General features: G+C 41.4%; 1 protein-coding gene across 1 annotated transcript in view; it reads right to left on the bottom strand.

Moving 5' to 3' along the window:
• SLIT3 (slit guidance ligand 3) overlaps positions 1–24,325 on the bottom strand; it is a 596,997-nt gene that overhangs the window by 536,041 nt on the left and 36,631 nt on the right. The window contains exons 2-3 of the mRNA XM_045502118.1: positions 15,119–15,190; positions 8,372–8,443 (exon numbers count right to left, since the gene is read on the bottom strand). Of these exons, the coding sequence (XP_045358074.1) occupies positions 8,372–8,443; positions 15,119–15,190 (144 nt within the window). The remainder of the gene's footprint in view (positions 1–8,371; positions 8,444–15,118; positions 15,191–24,325) is intronic.

Raw genomic sequence — 24,325 nt, 5'->3', positions numbered from 1 at the left:
TAATTTGCATTACCCTAAAAAAGTGGTATCAAGAATTTTACATATGCTTACTTGCCATCTGCATATATTTGATGCAGTACTTGTTCAAATCTTTTGCCCATTTCTTTCTCTTGGGGGGGGGGGTAGAAGTGTTTTCTTATTGTTAAATTTTTGAAAGTTCTTTGTATATATTGTATGCAAGTCAGATATGCATTTTGCAAAAATTTTTTCCCCGTCTGTGACTGGTCTTTTCATTCCCCTAACAGTGTTCTTTGTGGAACATAAGTTTTTAATTTTAATAAAGTTCAATTGATCAAGTTTTTTTCTTCTTTTATAGATCATGCTTTTGTTGTTATGTCAAGAAACATATCCCTAAACCCAACGTCATGTACATTTTTTCTCCTGCCTCTCCTAGAAGTCTAGTAGTTTTACATTTTACATTCAGGTCTATGATCCACTTTGAATTGAATTCTGTGTAAGATATAAGGTTTATATCTAGGTTCAATTATCTACATATGAACATCTAATTGTCCCAGTATCATTTGTTGAAAAGACTATTTCTCCATTGTCTTTGCACTTTTGTTAAAAGCCAGTTGACTATATTTGAATGAGTCTATTTCTGTTTTTTTTTTTTTTTTTTATTCTGTTCTGCTAATTCATATGCCTATTACTTCATCAATACCGTGCTGTCTTGATCACTGTCGCTTTACAGGTCTTGAAAATGGATAGTGTGATTCTCCAAGTTCATTCTTCTTCTTCAGAGTTGACAGCATTTATTTTTAAATTAGTTCTTTTACTTCAAAATCATTCCCTGCGTTCTTTATCCTTCCTTTCAAATCCTATTTTTCTCTAATCATCTAAATTCTGAGTTTTTTTTTAATTCAAATTTATGTTGTATTTTTATAGTTTGTAAGACCTTAAATTTGTGTAGCTGGTTTTGAACTATTCTATTATAGTTTTCATCTGTTTTGTGGGTACCACTTTCTTGCATGTTTTCATTGTTTCTAGAAAGGTTATTATACTTCTTACTTTTTTAATTTTTCTTATGAAAAAGCACTTTGTATGAGCTTCAACCATAATCTTTTTGGTTATTTCTTAAATGAAAGAAATTCCTGTAGTTTTATGAGGAAGGGGTGGGAATTGATAGCTTTTTTAGCTTCAAGAGTCTAGAGTTCATTCTTGCTTTGCTTTTTTTTATTCTTTTGTTTTTTTTTTTTTTTTTTTTTTGCACGAAATAATGAAAACCACGGCCTTGTATTTTCTGAGATCTAACTCTTCTGGTGATTTCTAACACTTTCATGAAGAAGTTCTCTTTTCATTTCTACTATTGTTCCTGTTCTGATCAACTACTCTCAGGTTACTTATTAATTACTTATTAATGCTAGGCCTTTCTTTGAAAACGAGCCCTGTTTTTGTTAAAGAATTTATAGGGCCCAGAATACTCCAACTACTATATAAGTCATTATCACATCATGGTTCCTCTGTACTTACCATGAAGTGCATCTAATCCAGCTCCCCTCCATTTTTGGCAGCCTTTTTCAGGCTGGCCACTGTGTTTTCCAATGACTACATACTAGTCATTTAAGTGATCTCCTGCTCCCAGAGTCATAAGAATTTCAATTGGCTTGCCTCTGCTTTGTTCCACACAGATGAGATAACACAATGGTTTTGTAAACATCGATTGTTTTTCCCTTCTACTTTTATCAGGGGTGCAAGAGTTTACTAAGATACTTTGTAAACTAGTTTTATTGTAGATGTTGTGTGTGTCTTTGGCTTTGCTATCCTAGTTGTTTCACATTTTTTTTATATAGGAGAGGGATCTTTAAATATTAAACCAACCTTGTATTCCTTGAATAATTCAAGCTTGGTTGTTAATATATCTTTTTCATGTACCACTAAATTCTCTTTGCTAATATGTTGTTAGGAAATTCATATAAATATTAATAAAATATGTTGATTTATATTTTTTCCTGAAATGTTTTTGCTGGATTTTTCCATAAAAATTATACTGTCCAAATGACAAATGTCCATTCTTTTTATACAATAAGTTTATGTTGATATTATTTATTCCTTAAAACTTTGGTAGAATTCACTAGTTAAGCCATCTGAGTGTAGATGGATTTGGGTGGGGTGTTTCAGTTGAAGATTTAATTTCTTTAATATAGGACTATATAGACTTTCTATCCCTTCTTGCTTCAGTTTTTAATTTCACTTAATCTTTAAAATCATTGAACTAAAGTTGTTCAAAATTTCTTCTTGGGGCATCTGGGTGGCTCAGTTGACTGATCATCCAGCTTTTAACCTTGGCTCAGGTCATGATCCCAGGGTTGTGGGATCTAGTCCTGTGCTGGGCTCCTGCTGAGCATAGAGCCTGCTTGGGGTTTTCTCTCTCCCTCTCTCTCTGCCCCTCCCCTGCTTACATGCTCTCTCTCTCTCCCAAAATAAATTAACTTTAAAAAAACTACTCTTTTATCATTTTAATCTGTAAAATTCATACAAATGTCCTCCTTTTTATCTTTCATACTGGCAATTGGAAAGACTACTTCTTTCTTTTTGTATTCCTTTGTTCTGTTTTATTTTTGTTTTGAAAGAGAGAGAGAGAAAGAGAGAGAGCTGGGGGTAGGGGCAGAGGAGAGAGAGGGAATCTTAAGCAGGCTCCATGCTCAGCATGGAGCCCTACGCAGCGCTTGATCCCATGACCCTGGGATAATGATCTGAGCCAAACTCAAGAGTTGGATGTTTAACCAACTGAGACACCCAGGTGCCCCTCTTTTTTGTTTTATGATCAGTCTTGTTAGTTTTTATAATTTTATTGTTGTAAGAATGAAAGTTTGGCTTTTGAGAGTTTTAAAATATATATATATATAAATATACATATATATATTTAAAATATATATATAAATATACATATATATATTTAAAATATATATATATTTATTTATATTTATATTTCATATACTTCTGCTTTTACTGACTTCCTTTCTTCTATTGTTTTGTTCTTTCTCTAGCTTCTTAAGATGGATTCTTTCATCAAGATTTTATCCTTACTTCATTTTAAGTCTATGATAGCATATATCATAACTTGAATAATATAGCTTAAAGACTATACACTATCTTCTGAGCATGGCTTTGGCTATAATCCATTGTGTGATATACAGTGTGTTTATTAACATTCAGAAAATATATCTTCCAGTTTCCATGTGATAGTTTAAGATTTTATTTAGAAGTATAATACTCAATTTCCAAATATATTGAACTTTTCAGTTATTATTTTCTTATTGACTTCTTAAATATTTCTGCTGCTGTAGTCAGAGAAAATATTCCATATGATTTCAACCCTTTGATATTTGTTGAGACTTGATTGTAGACCAATGCTTGATAAAAGTTTCATATGCACCTGAAAAAAAATGCTTATTCTACATTTTTTGGTTGCAGTGTTCTCTACATATGATTTGGGTCAGATCTGCAAAGTTTGTCATATTATTCCACATTGTTATGAATAATACTTCATATTGTTACTAATATCATAATAATCCATGTTGTTACTAATAACTGTATCTGTTTATCCCACTAATTACAATAACAGTATCTTAACTATGAATATAAACTTATCTATCCTTTTAATTATGTCAATATTTGCTTTGTGTATTTTTAGGCTATGTTTTTAGACACATACAAATACAGATTCTCTCTATTTTTCTGGTGTATTTACTCCTTTATCATTATGAAATAGCCTTCTTCATCTCCAACAGTGTTACTTTTTTAAAAGTCTATTTTATGTAGTATTAACAGAATCACACTAACCTTTTGGTTCATATTTTCATGGTATCTTTTCCATCCTTTTACTCTCAATTTGTCTCTATCTTCACGCTTAATGTTTGTCTTTGTATAAAGCATATAATTATTGTTTGTTATTTTATCTACTCTGCCTTTCAAATGGAGGAGTAACCTGTTTACATACAAAATAATTGTGATATTTCTGTGTTTAAGATCATCCTCTATTTGCTTTCTCTTTGTCTTATTTGTCTTATGTTCCTTTCTCTTTCCTTTTACCCCTGATTTGAATGAATCGTATTTCTCTTTGTGTCATTCTATGTCCTTTCTTCCTCTACTAGGCTATTATATTTTTTAAACCATTCTTTCTAGAGGCTATCCTACAGATTGCAACATGCATCCTTGATTTGATAAGGCAATAAACATTAGTGCTATTATCACTTCCTGGTTAATTCAAAGATCTTAGAACACTTATACTCTATTGACCCTTCCAACTTTTTGCTACTGTTTATATCTTAAGCTTCTTTTAATCTGCAACTGCCAACTCCCATGTCTTTCATGACATTGATTTTTTGAAGAGACCAAGGCAGTTGTCTTGTAGAATGTCCCACCTACGGGATTTGTTTATGTTTCTTGGTTTCATTTAACTCGGTCCTCTACCCTATCCTCTTTTGGGAAACCAAAAGTGAGATGTAGCTAAATTATATGTAGGGAAGACATATTTAACAATACAACTTTAAAGGCAATGCTCTGAATTTTATATTGTCATGTCAGGGACACAGTCATTCTAACCTCATAATATTGTATAGATTAAATGAGATGGCATACGTCAAGTGTCTGTGATGCTATCTGACACATAGTAAATAAAGAGCACAGTTTCTCACCCTCAGCACTGTTAATATTTTAGATCAGATAATTTTCTGTTGTGGGAACTGTCCTGTGCATTGTAGGATGTTTAGCAGCATTCCTGACCTCCACCCATTTTACACCAGTAGCATCCTCCAGTCGTGACCACCAAAAATGTCTCCAGACATTGCCAAGTATTCTCTGGGTGGGGATGGGGGTGGGGGGGATTGGTCCCAGTTCAGAACCACTGGTAAGGAACAAAAACCCAAGTATTTGATAAGTATTCCACAAGCACTAACCATCATGCCTTGTGCAAAGCTCTGAGATTAAGACCTAATGAAACAGGATTTCTGACTTCAACACATTTATGGTTTTGGGGAGGAACAATCAGGCAAATAGAGAATTAACACATGGTATGATCAGTGCTGTCGTAAGGACAATCATTGCTGTATGTGAAGAGAAGCACCTTACTCAGTCTACAGCAGAGGCCTTTCATGGAAGAATGAAGAACTCAGATTTGAGACGTGAGGGACAGAATTCTCTCTCCTTCCTCATTAAGGCTCAAGAGATCGAACCAATAAAGACCATTCATAATGAAAATCAGTACTTCAGAAATGAATTATCAAAACCCATAACATTTCTAGGCTGTATTTCAAAGTATGACAAAGATGAATCTACCACAAAATATGGAGACACAGGTAAGGGAAGCCAGGAGTGAGAGCTACAGACGGCACAATCAGCCATCTACTTCTTTAGCTGTTAACAACAAATATGTTACATTTTCCCATTCTATAGCTCTCATCTGTCTGGGAGCAGACTGGAAAACCAACATCAGAATAACACATCAGGATAATGTCACATACACCCTCCCCCTCACTGACACCGGGAAACCCTAACTAAAGGGGCCCATCTAACTGTGCACACTGAGCCAGCTACCTCTACTTCCATTCTCCTTCTTGCCCAACCATTTCTTTAGATCACTTGCACTATAAGTCAGAGACTGGTTACCTTTTCACTAACCCCATTTCCTCTATTTACTGGGCACATAGCTTGATTACCTTTCCTAGCCTCTCCTGCAGATTACTGTGGCCACGTGAACAATTTCTAATCCAAGGTATATAATGGTGAAAGTGATATATACTCTTTCTAGGTCTTGCCCATGAAAACCTTCCACGTGCAACCCTTCATGCTGTTTTCCAGTGGCTTGATTCAGACACACATTGGTACCTTGGAAGCCAAGGTTTAATGATAGCGGAACTGAACAGTAAAAGGAGTCTGTGTCCCCAACTCTCCCCTTGAAGGGGAGAGGCCCAGAAACCAAGAACACCCTTACTGGGTTTGATATGAATAAGAGGTAAACTTCCACTGTGTTAAGCTGTGAGATTTGAGGGTTTATCTAGTACAGCAGCTAGCATTAGCTTCTTAATACACCAAAGTAGAGAAACAGCCAGGTTTACCCTGCAATTGTAATCCCCTCAGTCCCCCAGACATGCACAGTATTTCAGCTGTGTTCACCATGCCAAAGAAAAGTGCCTTTTGCCAGCATATTTCACTGATATTCCCTGGAGTTAAGTGCGTATGTGAGAGGCCATTTGCAGGGCCACTGCTAAAGATCACACTTCATCTAATGTCCGAGCACAGAAGTATGAAAGGGTGTGGGACTTTGATGTCAGACAGATGTGGCTTTGAATTTTGTCTGCACCCCACCCTTGACATTTCTTTGGCTTCACCTCCCTGAGCCTTTGTTTCTTCATCTGCAAAATGAGGGTAGTAACACCTCACAGGAATTTTATGGGGATAAAATACCAGATAGCACATAAAACATCAGCATAGTTCCCAGCATGTCTAAGGCACTCAATTAGTTCCCTCCCAACAATCATGAAATGAATAAATTAGGAGTTTGCTTACCCTTCTAATCAGAAGACTAAGCAAGAGGTGGCCTTTTCACAAAGGACTGTACAGGGGCGCCCGGATGGCTCAGTCGGCTCAGTGTGCGACTCTTGATTTTGGCTCAGGTCATGATCTTACAGTTCATGAGTTTGAGCCCTACATCAGGCTCTTTGCTGACAATGCGGAGCCTGCTTAGGATTCTCTCTCTCCTCCTCTCTGTCCCTCCCCCACTCATGTTCCCCCCACCCTCTCAAAATCAATAAACATTAACATAAAACACAAGGGATTATATATTTTACTCTTCCATAGAAATGTTTAATATCTCATACAAAGGAACCAGGTTCAATAAATACTTTTATTTTTCCATTGGTCTAAATAAGGAGAAGAATTTAAAGTTTAAGAAACTTAAAAATATAAATGTAAACAGAGGCAGCATTCATTATTTTTAGAACTCTTTTCCTTTATAAGAAATAAATGTCACATTTTTTAAATGTTTATTTATTTTTGAGAGAGACAAAGACAGAGCATGAGCAGGGGAAGGGCAGAGAGAGAGAGGGAGACACAGAATCCGAACAGGCTCTGGGCTCTGAGCCGTCAGCACAGAGTCTGACACGGGGCTCAAACTCATGAGCCAAAAGATCATGACCTGAACCAAAGTTGGACACTTAACCGACTGAGCCACCCAGGTGCCTCACATTTTTAAACCAACAACAGAACACATGCTGACCCTATGACCTACAAGGAGAGCAATAAATGGGACGGTTCACACAAAAGAGGAGCAGTAAAGGGTTTTGCTGGATAATACCTGTGTTGCCCCAGATTCAATGACTCCAAGGGAAAAGATGGCGGATCACAAAGCTAACATGGTGGTGGCAGGCCCTCCACCTCACCCAACCCCATCTCTGTAGACGAGATTTGGCAACAGGTAAATCGAACAGGATCCTTCTAGGGAGGATGATGGAGCAGGGAGCTGTTGCAGCCCTATTCCCAACTGCAGGAGAAAGAGGCTGAAATGTCAGGCCAACCAGGATGTGGAGGGAAACGGGGAAGAGAGCCGCCCACCAGCATGACTAAGTGCTCCTGGGGACAATCCCCACTTAGAGCGCAGGAAGCAAATCTCCAGATGTTATGAGCTGCCAGATGTGATTAACTGAGGAAAGGTGAAGCTGCCCACTTAACCATCCGAGCAGCACCCCATCAAAGTGACCCAAGAGTTTTCTGCAAAGGCATTAATCACCAAAACAAATGGAGGCTCCATCCATCTCCATCTCCACCCCTCTTCATCTCTCCCTCTGATAGTCAGAACAGCAGCCTATTTTTAAACCCTGGCACCACATTCTCTCCTGGAAACATGTGGGCTCCCTGACACAGGCTGATGCTCACTCACCAGCGGGACTGCCCACTCTCCCATCCTTCTCCCGTGAGGGGCAGAGGGGGTTCGGGGAGGAGAGGGCCTGACGAGGGAGCCTGCTACCCACGCAGGGGAATAGAGTGTATCTGACACTGGCCTCCATGGCAGGGATAACCGGCTTCTGGCTTCCTTCCTCTGCAAAAGGGAAGGCTGAGGCTTGGGCCAGAAGGACCCCCATGTACAGAAACCAACAGCAATGGCTCAAGCCTGGGAAGAAGGAAAACAAAGACCAGATGCCAAATCTAGCATCTTTTGAAGAGAAAGACTTTAAAAAAATAAAATAAAGCAAAAGAGTTTAAAAGGATCTCCATGTCTCTTTAACATGCATCTGATGTGCTTTAAATAAAACAGCAAACATTTTATTAAACATTGGAGACTTTTTTTTGGCAAGGTCGCAATGAAGTCAATTTACAAAAAAAAAAAAAAAAAAAAAAAAAGACTTTTCAAGAAAGGAGGTTGTATTATACTTACAATCGCTCCAGCTGCTTCAGATCCTGGAAGGCGCCTCTCTCGATGACGCTGACCTGGTTGTCTTCCAGATGCCTAGAACCACAGAGACAGCAGCGGTCAAGGACAAGCGGTCTAAGGGGTCTCCATGCTAGGCATCAGGCCCAGCAGGCATGGTCACTCAGCCCCTCCCACAACACTCTGCCCTGCCCCCCGCCCCCCAACTGGGATCAGTCTGGTGGGACAAGATAATTCACATGCCAGCTTGGTGTCACGGTAACCAGGGTTTCGCCGCCTGCACACTTCTACCTGACAGATTGGTTTCCATGCCTCTATTTTAAGAATGTTCTCAGCAAATGTCCCCCCAAGCACTGCAGGATGTTGCACAGAAAAGGAAGAGGTAAAAGCAGCTTCTTATGAAAACCACACATATATTCAGCATCTCTTCCCTTGGAGCTCCCTCCTCTAAGGATTCAAAAATACTTCATTAAAAAGGGCCTTCTCTGTGCACTGTCTCTGGGTCACCTAGCAGGAAGGGTGACCCTATTGTTGGACAACTGCCCATGCCAGGAACTCTGCTTGCTCAGGGCCTGGCTGTTCCCAACATCTGGGTGATGGTCATAAAAACTAGTCCAGCCACAAACTCTGCTGACCTCCAAAGTCCCCCACTAATTAAGTGAGGTTGATTCCTGCATACGCCATATCCTAAGAATTGAGTATACAATGAAACATTTGTTTTCCTAATTAAAAAAAAAAATGGCAGCCTTAAATGGATTAGCTGAACAGTAGGGAAGGGAAATATGGAGGCTGCACAGTTTCCATCTAGGACTAACCCTGGTCACTGAATGAGACTTAGGAGGATGCATCTGTGATTGGAGGATGTTTGTTTGGAAGGTAGAGTCTAGGGTTCCTCTGGATTAGGCAGGAGGAGGGGTGCCCTGAAGCACCTGAAGGAAAATCAGAAGGACAGAAGGAAACTTTAGGGAAGGTTTGGCCTTCATTTCAAAACAACTGCATCTATGCTAGCCCACCACCTCCAAGGCATTTTATAACCCCTATACTTCTTGGGCTTAACACTTGGGTCTTTGCATTTATTTTCAAGTCCATCTTTCCCACTATGTGTAAGGACTAAGAACGTGAGAACTTTTTTTTTTATATATATTTTTGAGAGAGAGACAGAGCGTGAGCAGGGGAGGGCAGAGAGAAAGGGAGACACAGAATCCGAAGCAGGCTCCAGGCTCTGGGCTGTAAGCACAGAGCCCAACACAGGGCTCGAACCCACAGACTGTGAGATCATGACCTGAGCCAAAGTCGCATGCTTAACCAACTGAGCCACCCAGGCAGCCCAAGAAGGTGAGAACTTCTGCTCGTCATCATATTCCTAGCCCTAACACAGTTGCCTAGCACAGAAGCCACCTAATAAAGGCTTTTGACAAATGAAAAGCTAAAGAGGACTTTGGGCTGCATAACATATTGATTTTATATCAAGGAAAAGTCTAGTCTAGGATGTATGAGGTGTCTGACTGAGACTATCAGAATAATAAGGGTATTTTGTTTGGGTTCAATGACATTCTACATTTTTGTGAGTTTTTTTTTTTTTTTACAAATAATTAAAAATCACTATCACATCACATCACATCACATCACATCACAAAAGAAACTCCTTTTGAAAAATCAGCTCCTGCATTTCCAAATACCAACAACTGGCGGGAACTGAGTATGGGGTCAGGCAAGGCACACAGGCTCCTCAGTCTTCCACCGTCCTCACCTACTCCAGTCTGTACATTCATGTTACTCTGCCTCTGGAGGCTGGCCCTCCTTACTTAACAGATATGGACACCATGGACCAGGGAGGCTAAGAGACTCACCCAAGGAAAAATTATTTGTATGTTGGGTAGACTCCCTAACTCCCAGTCTGGTGTGCTTGCCAAATCTGGTGTAAAATCCCTTTCCTGCTTTCTTACCGGATGATGGTGTGACATTGGGCTATCTAGTCAACCTCTCAGGGACTCTGTTTCATTTGTAAAATTTAAATAAATAAATAAATAAATAAATAAATAAATAAATAAATAAATAAATAAATAAATAAAACATCACATAAGTCCTTGTCTGAATAAAAATGGAACCGAGTGTATAAATTATCTAGCCCAGGATCTGGAGTACAATTAGAGGCTTAATACGTGTTCTTTTTCTTCCCTTCTCTCCCTCTCCATTTTGCCATATGGCAAGGAATGCCTTGGAATGCTAACAGACTCACATTAGCACATCTTGCTAACCAGGGAGCTAGTTCAATATTAGTGGCTGGGGGTTTGTTTAGCTGGGTTTTTACTATCAATCAATCCATCACAGAGCTTGTTGTGATTACTTCCCAATAATAACAAGGAGCAACACGATGGGGACTGAGTGTCATATTCTCACTGGGTTTCTGAAGGAGTTTAACTCCAACCTCCTATGATGAATCTTTTAGTTCTGCTTCTTTCAGAAAGGGGGGGTAAAAAAAATGCAAATATATCTTTGTTAGATATCTTCCCCTTCTCCACTTTGCTCAGGCTCTGGGAAGCTAACTTTTATCACTTCAAGAAGCTTCTCTGACTTTGGCTTCCAGTTGGGTTTAGCCAATGGAAGTCACCAGCAAGAGATGAGACAGCAGGACAGAAGTGAGACTGAGGGATTTATTGCCACCTCCTTCCCTGCCAAGTCATTTCAGGTTGATTGTGTCCCTCTACCTAAGACCATAGGTCCAATTATCAGGTAGCTCCTACCTTTGTAGGCTTAGATAACTACTTCCTCCCACTGCTCCTTGAGGCCCAGAGGGCTGCTGGGGCTCTTTGTTGTCACTATACCCAGGAAACTGCACCATGTCTCCTTGGTTTCTCTTAACTTTGCCCACACTTTGGTAAATAATTCTTTATTTAGCTCTGAGTGCCATCTTTTTCCTGCTGGCATCCTGACTGGTAAGGTAGCTAGGGTTCCTTTCTAGATCTAATTCCTAGGTCTATCAGAGTCCAGCCTAGTACCTGACTTTTAGAGGCTCAATGAATAATCAACATTTGATGAATCAGTGAATCAGTGAATGCAGACGTTGTGAACCTTCCATCCAGAATTCTAGGCTGGGATGCAGTTCAGGAGAATGTGCTAATGCCACTGATATCACTCTCATTTTACTGACCAGATGCAGGAGGTCAGGGATCCAGGAAAGGCTGGAAGACCAGAAGGCTGCCCATGGTTTGAGTCTGTTCTGAGTTAAAGACACACAGACTGTGTTCATTTTCAGCTCTTTTGGCACTGTTATTTTTTTAGTTTTAACACTGGATCAGAATCGGAAATCGCCCCTTGTGATGATGGCTGGGTGGATTTTAACTCTTTTATTAACCCCATTTGGGATAAAGCTGGTTCCCACATTGTGGGCATAGCAGAGTTCTTGCAACAGACTACTAAGAAAGGGAATATAATTGATACCACCAGAAGAGATCCTTCCTTACTCCCACTCTGTGGGACAAAGGATTGTTATGGGCAATTCTTATATCTTCTTGAATGTACTTTATTTGGGGAAAATTGCCTTTCGATGAGACCAAAGTTCCCTAATCTCCATTTTATCTGCTTTTGCCCATTCACCTGCACTGTATTAACAGTTCTGCATGGAAATAGGTGGCAAACTCAAATTATTCAGGACTATTGAGTCTTTTCTGGCTTCACTATAAATTGTAAATAAGAAACAGATATAGGGAATGTGCTAAGGTGTGATGAAAGCTTTTCAAAAAAGATAGTTGTCTAGGTTACTCAGCTGAAAAGAATAGAGTGAGGGAAAATATGGTTTAAATGTCTGGGTATTTTACTGGTGTTAGAAAGCATTTCAGCTATCCCACCTAGAAGATTCTTTCACAGTAATAAAGGGCCACTTGAATGGAATTGTCTTTGAGTTGATAAGGAAGGTAATGAAACACAGTATATTAACAGTGTCTATAAAGCAGGGGAGGGGCAGTGTTTTGGCATTGGTTATCAAAATAAGAAGAATGTGCCAATTAAACAAAAGATAAACTGGAGTCAAAGAAATGCTGTAGACCATCCAGAGGATATTAATACGATCTTTTGTGATTATTTTAAACTTTCTTATTTGTAGAGAGCAGATATGGAAATCGGAATTTTTATTAGTCTTCTGATGTAATGGTAACAAAATCAAAGGGTTTTCTTTGCTAACTTGGTTAGAAAATGAAACATTAGGCAAAATTTCTGACTTATGTAAAAGGAAATCTCTTACAGATACAGGGGGCGGAAATGGAAACAGAGAAGTTACATGTTTGTTCTTTAAGCTGTCAAATGACCTGGAATCAGGAGTTTACTGCCTCTATTTCTTCAATAAAATTACCCTGAAACTGAGCCATAGAATTCCCTCAACCTGTCCCAGTCTCAGTTCTGACCCACATACATCTTGTGAGAGCTGCTGGTCATTTCACAGACACGTGACTCCTCAGGACAAAAGAAAGACTGGACAGAGGGTGGAGTCTCCCCCTTCTGCCCTCCACCTTCTCTCCCCATCCCCCACCAGTCCCACCCAGAGGATGGTGAGAGGAGCGTGAACATGTCACAGACTGGAGAACACATCAAGGGGAAAACATCTGTTATCTGGAGGCCTGACATTCAGATCCTAGTGCCCCCACACACTGGTGTTCAGGGAAACTCACATAAGCAACTTACTCGCACATCAGGGCTGCATTTACAAAATGGGTAGGCTGTTTCTTCTTGGTTTTCTAAAATTTCTATAATGTAAATGGACAGCAGCTCTGCACAGAGGTCAGAAAGAACATGTTCAGGGTTCTGATTTCTCTTCCACATGGTTACCTGCCATGTGAAGCTGGGACAACTAAACCAACTATGCCCCTTATCTCTCCTGGGCAGAGAGGAGTTAATAACCACATAACACAGAGCTTGGTCTGTGAAAGGTACCATATATACATTGGTTGTCATCACCATCATTACTACTATCTACTTGTCTTTTCTAAATTTTTTTTTAAATTAAAAAAAATTGTTTTAATGTTTATTTTTGAGACAGAGAGAGAGACAGAGCATGAATGGGGGCAGGGGCACAGAGAGAGGGAGACAGAATCCGAAGTAGGCTCCAGGCTCTGGGCTCTCTGCTCACAGCACAACATGGGGCTCAAACTCAACGACCGTGAGATCATGACCTGAGTGGAAGTTGGATGCTCAACCGACTGAGCCACCCAGGCACCCCAGTACTATCTACTTCTCAATCAGGAAAACAATGTAGCACAAGTAATATTCCACAGGTTGCAGTGAGAATAAATAGACTACATGAAAATGTTAAAACCACAAAGCATTAAATGCACAATTATAAGAGTTAGAAGAACTTATGCCCCCCAAACTCATATGTTGATGTCCTAACCTCCAGGCTATCATAATGTGACCTTATTTGGAGATAAGGTCCTCACTGAGGTAATTCAGTTGAAATGTGGTTATTAGAGTGGGCTCTAATCTGACTGGTGTCCTTATAAAAACAGAAAATGTAAACCAGAGACCTGCATAGAAGGAAGAAAATGTGAGAGACTCAGCAAGAAGACAATTATCTAGAAACCAGGGATTCCCAAGGCCACCAGAAGCTAGAAGGGGGGCCTAGATCAGATCCCCACCCTCTCTCAGCCCTCAAAAGGAAACCAAACCCGCTGACACCTTGGTTTTGGATTTCAGGCCTCAGAAACTGTGAGATGATAAGTTTTGTTGTTTAAGCCACCCAGTGTGTGGTACTTTGTTACAGCAGCCTTAGGAAACTAGTATACTAGCCACTCCTCATCTTACACACAAGAAAACTGAAGCCCACAGAGGTACAGTGATTCACCTAAGATCCCATGGGCAGTTAATTCTGATGCAGGACCAGAACCTGGTGCTTCCTGTCCCCACCACAAAATTCATTGTGTTACAAAGGGTTATTGGTAAAAAGGAGGTGGCTTCAGACACCAAGACTTTAGCCGCTGCTTCTAGTAGACATTTGCCATCCACAATTCCATAACACAACAAACACTAAGGCAGTGGCCAGATGGCCCAAACGGTGCTCCAGGTCTGGAGCCACACTTATGGGTCAAAATCAACCTCTGAATAAAGTAGGAAAGAGGCTCCAATTGCTCCTCTCCTATACCTCTAAATGTCTGAGACTTGCCAATAGACAAGCCTTTAGGCACATTCTTACCACTGACAGATTTAGGGACGGGTTAAAGTGTTCAATATTTAGCAAGGAAACCTGATATTCCTAGCTCCCCTTTTGCACCAATACCCGTCCCAAATTTTGCTACCTGTCTATACAGCTGTGGGTGTATAACAAGGGCTCTGACCCTGTCTGACTCTCCCCCTCCCTCCTCTCCTCCTCTCCATTAGGCAACAACATAAATAACTTTTGTTCTGATTGCTCTTTTAATGCACAGGCTGGAGAAGAAATTATAATCTCTATGGAAGAGTAGCATGGTCAGTCAATCTGACATTGCTGTCATCCTAGAAGCTGGGCCTTTTGATTTATTTGTGAATAGCCCTCTGTTTTCCCTGTCACTGGAATTGACTTCTTCCATCGGTCTAGCCCAGCCAGCAGCATGGAGACACAGAATGAGATACCTGTGAAAACCTGGGTACACTAATGAAGTGCTTTCTGCTGCAGAATGGTAAGTCCTGTCACCTAGTGCATACGGGTGTGATGTCAGGGCAGCAGAACATTTTCACCAGGCCTAAGAGTTGAAAATGAAATGCACTGGAGAGCCATGCGTTACTTACAAGACCCGGAGGTTCTTGAGTCCAGCGAAGTCCATCTTGGTAATCCTGGTAATATTATTTCTGTCCAGGTCACTGCAATGGAGAGCAGATCTAGGTCAGATTTTTGCAGGTTACGTTTATGGTCTATTCAACCCAGACAGTCTTGAAGGAATGCTGCTTGTCAAGGAAAAGGTAATTCCAATGATTAATGTCATCCCCTGAGCATGCCCAACCAACTTAAGGATACTGTATGGAATAAGCCATCCATTATATATGTAGTAGAGCCCTGTTATATTTAGCTTCCTGGCTTCTGTTGCCCCTTCTTTGGGTAACAACTTTTCTTTGGAAGTCCCCTCCCCCAACTCTCAGATCATGTCACATAAGTGAGGCTTGCCCCTCTTCCCAGCTCCAGGCTAGGCTTATAAGCATCTTCACTTCCTCTGACCACAGGAATTGTTTCAGGAATGCGTACATGACTCAAATTTCTAACAGCTCTCTCCCCACTAGGTTTCCAAGCTGTTCAGCACTGCCAAAAGCCAACTTGCCACTATGAAGAGAGAGTTTTCCAGAGTCAAAAGATAAAGAGAGACTGATTCCTGGTGCTATCTTATGAGTATCTGGACCTACCCATGCTGAAGCCAAATACTTCTGTATTTCAAAATCACACGAGCCCATCTATCCCATATCCCTATTATCTTTAGACAGTTTGAGTTGAATTTTCTACGACTTGAAAACAAAAGAATCTCGACTGACTTTGGTACCTACCTAGGTATTTATTTATTTTCCAGCTAGTTTGTAAAGTCCCTGAGGACAAAGATAATATCTCATTTAACTCCATACCCCAATATAGAAAGTATGTGCCTGGCAGAGAGTGGAGGTAATTTTACTAATCTCATACATTAGGTAAAGACAGCTACATGGATTGCTCCTGCAAAAATGGTCCCAAAGAGAAGAATTTGCCATGGAAGAACTGAAAGCATCATGGTGATATTTGTGTTGGTGAAAAAGGGTACCATGGGTATTAGGACACCAGGGTTAGAGAAAACCAAAGCCAAAAATGAATGTATGAACAAGTTACATATATATATATATATATATATATATATATATATATATATATATATATATATATATTCTATGTTTACTAAAATTATATAAGAAGACTAGATGCAAAAATAAATAAACAAGTAAGACCAGGAATAATATGTTACAATTCTTAATAATAGATACTGAGTGATTAATTCCTATCTACTATGCCTTTTTGAGAAACTTTTCAGGTTTTGGCCACACTGTAGTTTCAACAAGGTATTTGTTTTGTTTTGTTTTTAAGATTTTTAAAAAATATTTTATTTACTTTTGAAAGAGAAAGAGATGGAGACAGAGCATGAGTGGGGGAGGGGCAGAGACTGAGGGAGACAGAATCCAAAGCAGGCTCCAGGCTCTGAGCTGTAAGCACAGAGCCCAATGTGGGGCTCAAACTCATGACCGTGAGATCATGAACTGAGCCAAAGTCAGACACCTGACTGACGGAACCACCCAGGCACCCCTCAACAAGGTATTTGTAAAATGACTTTGCTCCTTCCTGAACATTCAGGAACTAAGAGGCCATTTTCCCCATGACAGATCCCCACCCACACGCTCACTATTTCTTTGGTTTACCTATCCAGGTCCTAAAGCTGCCATCCATCAGTCATGCCTCAGAGGGACTTGGGAGCTCTACAGCTGCATAAAGGGAATGCAGACACAATCTTCAGATTCTCATACTTGGTATGAGGAGGGATTATTCTCCTGGTATTGAAAATAATATCAAAAATAAAAATCAAGTGAGTCCTTGGGTAACCTCACCTGGGAAACACCTCCCTTCCTCATCCAGTTTTCCACTAACAAAAATAGCAACCAAGTTGTTTCTTAGCCAGCCTGTGATGGAGTGAGGCAGTATATAGTCTTTTCAGATGTAGTGGAGTGCTGGTAAAAGGAAGAGCAAGAATTACACAGGAAAATGAAGAAAGTTGCTCGTGTGAGGGTTAGAAACGAGCACATAGACAGGAATCTCATGCTTATCCTCACTCTGAGTATTCTTCTCACCTCCGGTCTCAGTTGGGACTGATGTTTGGGGACACTGAAAATTGCAGATATGACAATGCATCTCAGGGTTTAATTACTAGGACACAGCATGATATCTTAGCAGCTTGTGCTGGTGGCTATTGCACCAATATTTTCAATTAATATTTATTATGTGAAGGGGCACATAGTGTGCTCTGCTGAAACATTGAGGATTTCAGGGGGGACGGGTCATAGGGTTGCCCCAGGCACATAGCCCATGTTTGGGAGGCGGAGCTTCAGAAGCAAGCAGCCCTGAGTTTGACTCCCTGCCCTGCCACCTAGTGAGTGACCTACCGGTAGTTCACTTCATCTCTGAGGCTCAGCTATTCCATCCACAGAATGAGGGTAATCACCTCAACCTCCAGAGCTTTTAGGAAGGTCAAATGAGATGATACGTACGCACTGCTTATCCCAGAGCTTATCTGGCACTTGTTAAAGACTCAATCGTGGCAGCTACTGCTACTGTAATTAGTTGAACTGCATCCCTCTTACCTGCACCCCCCACTTCCACTCTGAAATTTCAGTGCACCAAGAGCTGCTGCCTGCAGCACCTCAAACTCTGTGCCTACAGATGAATCCTGGGATCCCCAAGAGACTATCTTCCTACAGATGAAAGAGGGGTGCATTTTGTGACCAATAAGTGGTAGGATGGCACTACCAGCAGGCCCCTCACGCTGCCTCTCTCTCACATTTCTATGACACCTATTTCCATATCTTTCCCAGCCCCACCAACTGATGCACTGCCTGACTGCCAGGGAGGAGGTCAGGGAACACGTTCATGGGCTTTGAGGTGGCACAGGTCAGGGTTCAAATCTCTTCCCCATCCCCCCACTCCCAGCTGGGTGAGTTTCAGTATTTTACTTAACTTTGCTGAGCCTCCATGCTCTATGTCAGCCCCTCCTACTTGCAACCTTCGAATGGCAAGAAACACAAACTAGACTGCCAGCATGCTTGGCTGAACATAATAATTCATTAAATGGACACTGAGAAGAGGCTGCAGTACCTCATGTGCCCATCGTTCCCCCAGGCCCCCTGTCCCAGTCCAGGCTGCTCTGGAACTTTAGCCAGATTTCTTAGCCTTCAGCTTTGGCCCTTGAGGGAATTAGTGTATCTTAGCCTACCTAGCACAAGTTCCAAACCAGCTGCAAGCCTGCTCATGAGATGGGAAGCCACTATGGTTCTAGATGAGGGGTAGGGACGTGGGGTGGCAGGAAAACATGTCTGCAAGTTGTTTCTTTGACAAACCTGCCATGGACATGTACAGTCTGTGTCCCTGTCCCTTGAACCTGAGTGGGCCTCATGACTGCTTAGACAAGCCTGGGGTAGGAATGATGTGGAATTTCTGAGGCTGGCTGAAAAGAGGTAAGAAGTGACTGCCTGGCTCTCTTTCAGAGCACCTGCATGAGAGTCCTCAGCTGTCACGCTGGAAGACCAGAAGACCTAGAGTCGCCACTGGTTAAGGCCACGTAAGAAGACCAGAAAGAGAATACAGAGAGAGACAGAGAGGTGCTGAAGGAGCCCTGGTGGTTCCACCCTGGCTGTTTGATTCTTTCCAGCCTGGAGGTCAGGCACGTAAGTGCAAACACCTTTGAGATTTTAGCTCCAGCCACCATCTGGGTAGGACTTATGAGAAATCCTGAGCCAGATCACCTAGCTGAAGTACTCTTGAATTCCTGCCCACAGACACTATGAGGAAGAATAATAAGTGAGTCCTGTGTCTTAAGCCATTAAGTTCTGAAACGAGTCATTTGGCACAATACAGATATGGAAGAGAAAGGAAGAGAAAGACATTTTCTGAATATTTAATTTACCATTAACAAGGGAATGCCCTTCAGATAACTCTCAAAGGCATGTCCTTTCTGACCCTGACTGCCACTCTTGAGATCCTCAGTCCTGTCATATGGTCAAGGATGGATCACAAGGGGCCAAAGATACCCTGTCATCCTAGGAATGAAGTGAGAATTGGCCCTCCTCTCTGGTTCTTAGGAATGAAGTGAGAATTGGCCCTCTTCTCTGGTTCTCAGGAGTAAAGACTGTGTAATTAAGGTTGTCCATCCCACCAAGTGGGCCTTAGGACACCATGAGAATCACCCTGGTGTATTATTAGTAATCACAATAGTGGGTACCATTCATTGAACAGAGCCTGGCAAGCTGTCCACCGAACCATTTTCCTTGTCTGGTACACACAGATAGTGTGCATTTGTCAGCTTCTCTGGCAGGTAGGTGCAACCACGTGACTGAGTTCTCACTATTACGTGGGCAGAGGCCATATGTGCTGCCTTCAGGCCTGACCCATAACACTTCTTGCTCAGTCCTCCATGCTCTTTCTCTCCCTTCATCTTGGGCTGAATTCAGTAAATCCAGTGGAGGACTCCAAGACTGGAAGACAGAAAGAACCTGAGTCCCTGAATGACATCACAGAATAGAGACCCTCCCTCCCCTGTCTCTCCATTTACCCACATAAAACTCATTCAATAAATAATAATTCACATTCATAATACACATTCAATAAATAATTCTTAAGCCTCTGAAATTTGGGGCCTATTTGTTATAGCAGTCTACATGGACAAATGCAGTATCTTTGAGTCAGGAACTTTCCATCTTTTTTTTTCCTTTTTCTTTGCAACAGTTTCTGAAACATAAGTGTTATGATCTTCCTTCAAGATAAAAATACTGAAGATACGAATTAACAAAAGCTGATGTTTTGGGGCCCAAACTCTGCACCAGACACTGTGCTAAAAACTGTATGTTCATTCTCTCTTATCCCAGACAGCAATCATATGTGGTAGATACTATTATTACCCCATTTTTCACATGAGGAAGCTGAAGCATCCTCTCTTCCATCACCAGTCTAGCTTAGATTTTACCAACAAAGCAACTTGCCATGAGGTCACACAACCAGTAAGGGGCAAAGGCTAGGATGTGAATTTGGGCTCTCTGAATGCAGAAGACAAGTGGTTTTTGTGTTTTTGTTTTGTTTTGTTTTAATCACATCATGCTGTCCATCTACATCTAGAGTCTAAGCATTTTCTACTGCATCAGGTGAACTTCTGGCAGGAAGAAAAATGAATGAATGAATAAATGAATAAATAAATAGAACAGAGCAGTACAGAGTAGAATTTCCCATCCCATCTTGAAGAAAGCAAAGGGCACTCCTGGTGGTTTGGCTGCTTCCCTCTCCAGCCAACAGGGCCCATTTCCTCTTCTGTCTTCCAGTGAGGGCTGGGCCAGTGGGAGTGCTGAGCCCCTCTGCAAACTCCAGGGGGGAGTGCTATCTTGCTGTTTTTGCCCATGTCTGGTTTCTGCCATGATGCTCATCATCTACCATATTGCCTCCATAAACAGGCATCACCATGGTAATCTCCAGCATTATTTTCCCCCATCCCAATCAGTGAATCATAAACCAATGCTATGAGTCGCAGCTTTGTGGTATTTTCACATCTGCTTGACACCTTGGGTGGGGTAGGGAGGGCAAAGAATTCAGAACAACACTGGAAAAAATGAAACAAAAATGTTCTCGGGCAGACTACTGTCCCTAACTTGGCATATGTATATTCACATCCTTCTTTTGATTCATTCTGCAGCATTCCAGCAAAACATTCTTTTTGCCATGGCACATCTGGGAAGAGGAAGCAGTAAAAACAACCTCCAGTAAAATAGCATAGTGTGGAGAAAAGGGCTTCCACACCAAACCCAAAAGATGTAGATTTGAGTCCCCTCTTCCTTCTTAGCTGTGTGACTTTGGGAACATCACTTAAATCTGTCGAACCCCAGTTGTTGGTATTGTTGTTGAGACTTTTATAAAATATGACCAAGAACACCAGCTCTATAGGACTATCAGAAGGCGCAAGAGATAAACTGTGTGAGGAAACACTTTCTAAACAGCATTTGGGGTGGTTAATTTTTCACTCACAGCCAACAACTTGTTGAAAGAGGATGCAGAGGTAGAAGTTAGGACTGGTGTCAAAAAAAGATGTTTCTGTGTGATGGTACAATGTACAGAGTTAGAGAACATACCATCAGTTAAGACCATCTGCCCCTGCACAACAAGTATCTACAGAGTGCTGCTTTCTGGGTTTCAGGAAAGAAGATCTCAGTATAAGGTGAACTTGGAAGGGTTACCTCACAATGAATTAATTCCCTCTTACAGGAGTATATAAGCAGAGATTAGTAGTTAACTCATGCCAGACATGATGTACTTGTGATGGGTAGGAAACTGGACAACATAACGTATAAAGTCTTAATAATTTTGAGATCTATAACTCTTGTGTTTTGGGGGCCCAGAACCAAGTGGCCTTAAAAAATACGGCTTAGACCTTGCCCTCAGCTTGGAGTCTAGTTGAGGAGATGAACTGAGACTTGCAAGCTACTTAGAGAACAATGTAAGAGTATGCAAAATTTAGATGTTAAGAGATGTGGTTTAGATTCCATGGAGAGTGAACAATCAAAGATTTGAGACTGCTGTGAGAACAGGAGCTCAGAAGACCTGGAGCAGATGGGAAGCAAGTGCATTGTGATGGGGTGGTGACAGCAAGGGCCATGATAGGAATCACAAAGAAGTGGGGGGTCTGAGGACAAGGAAAACAAGCCTCTGAACAAGCCTTCAGACAGTGTGATGCATTCACATTCCAGATCCCAAAGCCGAATCTGTGGATTAGGAAAGTGGTAAGAGGGGGCAGAATTAAGATGTCTTGTGGTCCAGCCTGACCCCTTGTTTACCACTAGCAAAGAACAGGTTCCAACCAAACCAGAATAACTTAGTGGAGGGGCTCTGACCTCAGTTTCAATTATTCGCTCTCTACCCTGGGAAACTAACCTGATTGGACCACATTACAGGGCTGGCTCTTGTGTCTTATTTCGCTTTGAGTTGAGCAGCAGATGGAGGAAGGGAACAGAGTGAGGACAGTGTATTTATTCTCCTGCTTCCCTCCCTGAGAGGTCATCCAGGTTAGCTACTGTCTCCACCAAAGGTCACGGTTCCTCTTCATGACTGACCTCTTCCTGGTTCCAGAACATTTTGCCTCCTCTCATCTCTTCTGGCTCAGGGGCGGTAACAACTCTACTGCTTCTAGTCCTGGTTCCCTGAGCCACACCCAGTTTCTGAAATAGTCCCTTTATAAATCAACCTTTCTGGAATAATTCTAATTCGAGTTTTTCTACCGGTTTTCTTTTTCTGACTGATATGATACATCATTCATTCATTCATTCAATAAACTGTCTTAAGCCTTAAGTTTCAGCTACTATACTAAATGTTGAGATGCAAGTGTAAACAAGACTGGTATGGTCTCTGACCTTAAGCAACTCAGAGTTTAGTAGGAAAAATAGAAAGGATGAATTACTACAGGCTGTGATAAATAGTCTACACTAAGTGCTGATTAACTCTGTCTGTAAAGGGCCAGATAGTAAATAATTTAGGTTTTTCCAGCCATATTTATTATCACAACTATTCAACTCAGTTGTGTAGCATGAAAGCAGCCATAGACAATACACAAACTAATGGGTATGGCTGTGCTCCAGTAAAACTTTATTTACAAAACAGGCTGAAGGCCAGGTTTGGTCTGGAAGCTACAGTTTACAGACTCCTGTTCTATACTGTGCCAGAGGTATAAACAAAAGCTTATGGGAGAGTATAGAAAAATCATGTTTTAAGGGTCAGGAAGAGCTTCCAGGAAAAGGTAATGTTTTAATCGAGACTTCAAGGATGAGTTGGCCATGGCCAGGTTGGCTGGCATAGGACTATGTGAGAGGGAGGAAAAGGATTCTAGGTAAAAGAAAGAGCACGTATAAAAGCCTAGAGGCATTACCTGAGGATAACTGCAAGCAGATTTGTTGGGCTGTTAAAGCATGTTACAAGAGAAAGCAGGACATTCCTTCTCTCCATCTTTCCTTCTTTCTTCCCTCCATTTGTTCCTTCCTTCCTTCCTCCCTCCCTCGATCCCTCTTTCTGTCCTTCCCTTTATCCTTCTTTTATTCCTACAATAGGCCTTTATTACACACCTACTTTGGACCTGGTACTGTACTTATGACTAGGGATAGTGTGTTGAACAACAAAAATAGTTCCCTTCTGGGAACTTTATTCTCTTAGTAATCATGGCAGATAGACTATAGGGTGGTCTCCTAGTACTAGCACCCTTATGTAATCCCTTCTCCTTGAGCAAAGCAGGACCTACTTATTTGCTTCTCACCAATATAACACGGCAAAGTAACAGGATGTCACTTCTGTGATTATATTACATACAAGTATAATGCCCATCTTGCTAGGGGACCTTTACTCTTATTACCTGTGATCAGCAAGTGGCCATATTAGGGAGGCCCATATGACAAGGAACTAAGGGAAGCCCCCCACAAAAGAACCAAGGAGGAACTGAGGACAACCACCAAGAGTCTGAAGTCTTCAATCTAACAGACTGCAATTCTGCTAACAAGATAAAGAGCTTAGAAGTGGTTTCATCCCAGTTCTGCCTTCAGATGAGACCACATTCCCCAACTAATAGCTTTGTGAGATCTTGAAGCAGAAGCCTCTGGTGAACTGTAAGGTGATAAACAGGAGTTGTTTCAAGCCACCAAGTTCGTGGTAAGACTGTTACACAGCAACAGAAAACTAACACAGGGGGCCACAGGCAACCACGAATAAACCACAGAACTACAGATTACAAAAAAAGAAAAAAATAAATATCCGAAAATCATTTCAGGGTGAGGCTAAGAGAATGAAAGTAAGCATGAGAGGAAGTGGAGGCTCTGGCAAGGGTGGTGGGAGGGGCCTCTCTTTGGTAGAGACATTTGGTCTGAGACCTGAAAGGAAAGGAGGAGCCAGGCGAAGGGAGAGGCTGAAGGGAGATATTTCCAAATACAGGAACAGAATCACAACAGCCCTGAGTAGAGCAAGCATTTGGAAGGCCTAAGCAACAGAAAGGTCAGGTGACTGGAGCAGAATGGGAGTGACTGGAGCAGATAACAAATGGGGTCACAGATGCAGGGGGCACCCAGGCTGTGGAGCATCCATGGGGCAGCCTGCATGCTTTCAGCACTCAGAACCACAGAAGAGGTCAAGCAGGGAAGCAACTGGTTTAACAGCCCTCAGCTCTTTCCCCTGACATTAAACCTGCCCCCACAACCAGATTTGTG

The sequence above is a fragment of the Leopardus geoffroyi genome, chromosome A1 (assembly GCF_018350155.1).
Source record: "Leopardus geoffroyi isolate Oge1 chromosome A1, O.geoffroyi_Oge1_pat1.0, whole genome shotgun sequence".
NCBI classification, from domain to species: domain Eukaryota; kingdom Metazoa; phylum Chordata; class Mammalia; order Carnivora; family Felidae; genus Leopardus; species Leopardus geoffroyi.
This window is presented reverse-complemented; position numbering and strand designations above follow the sequence as displayed.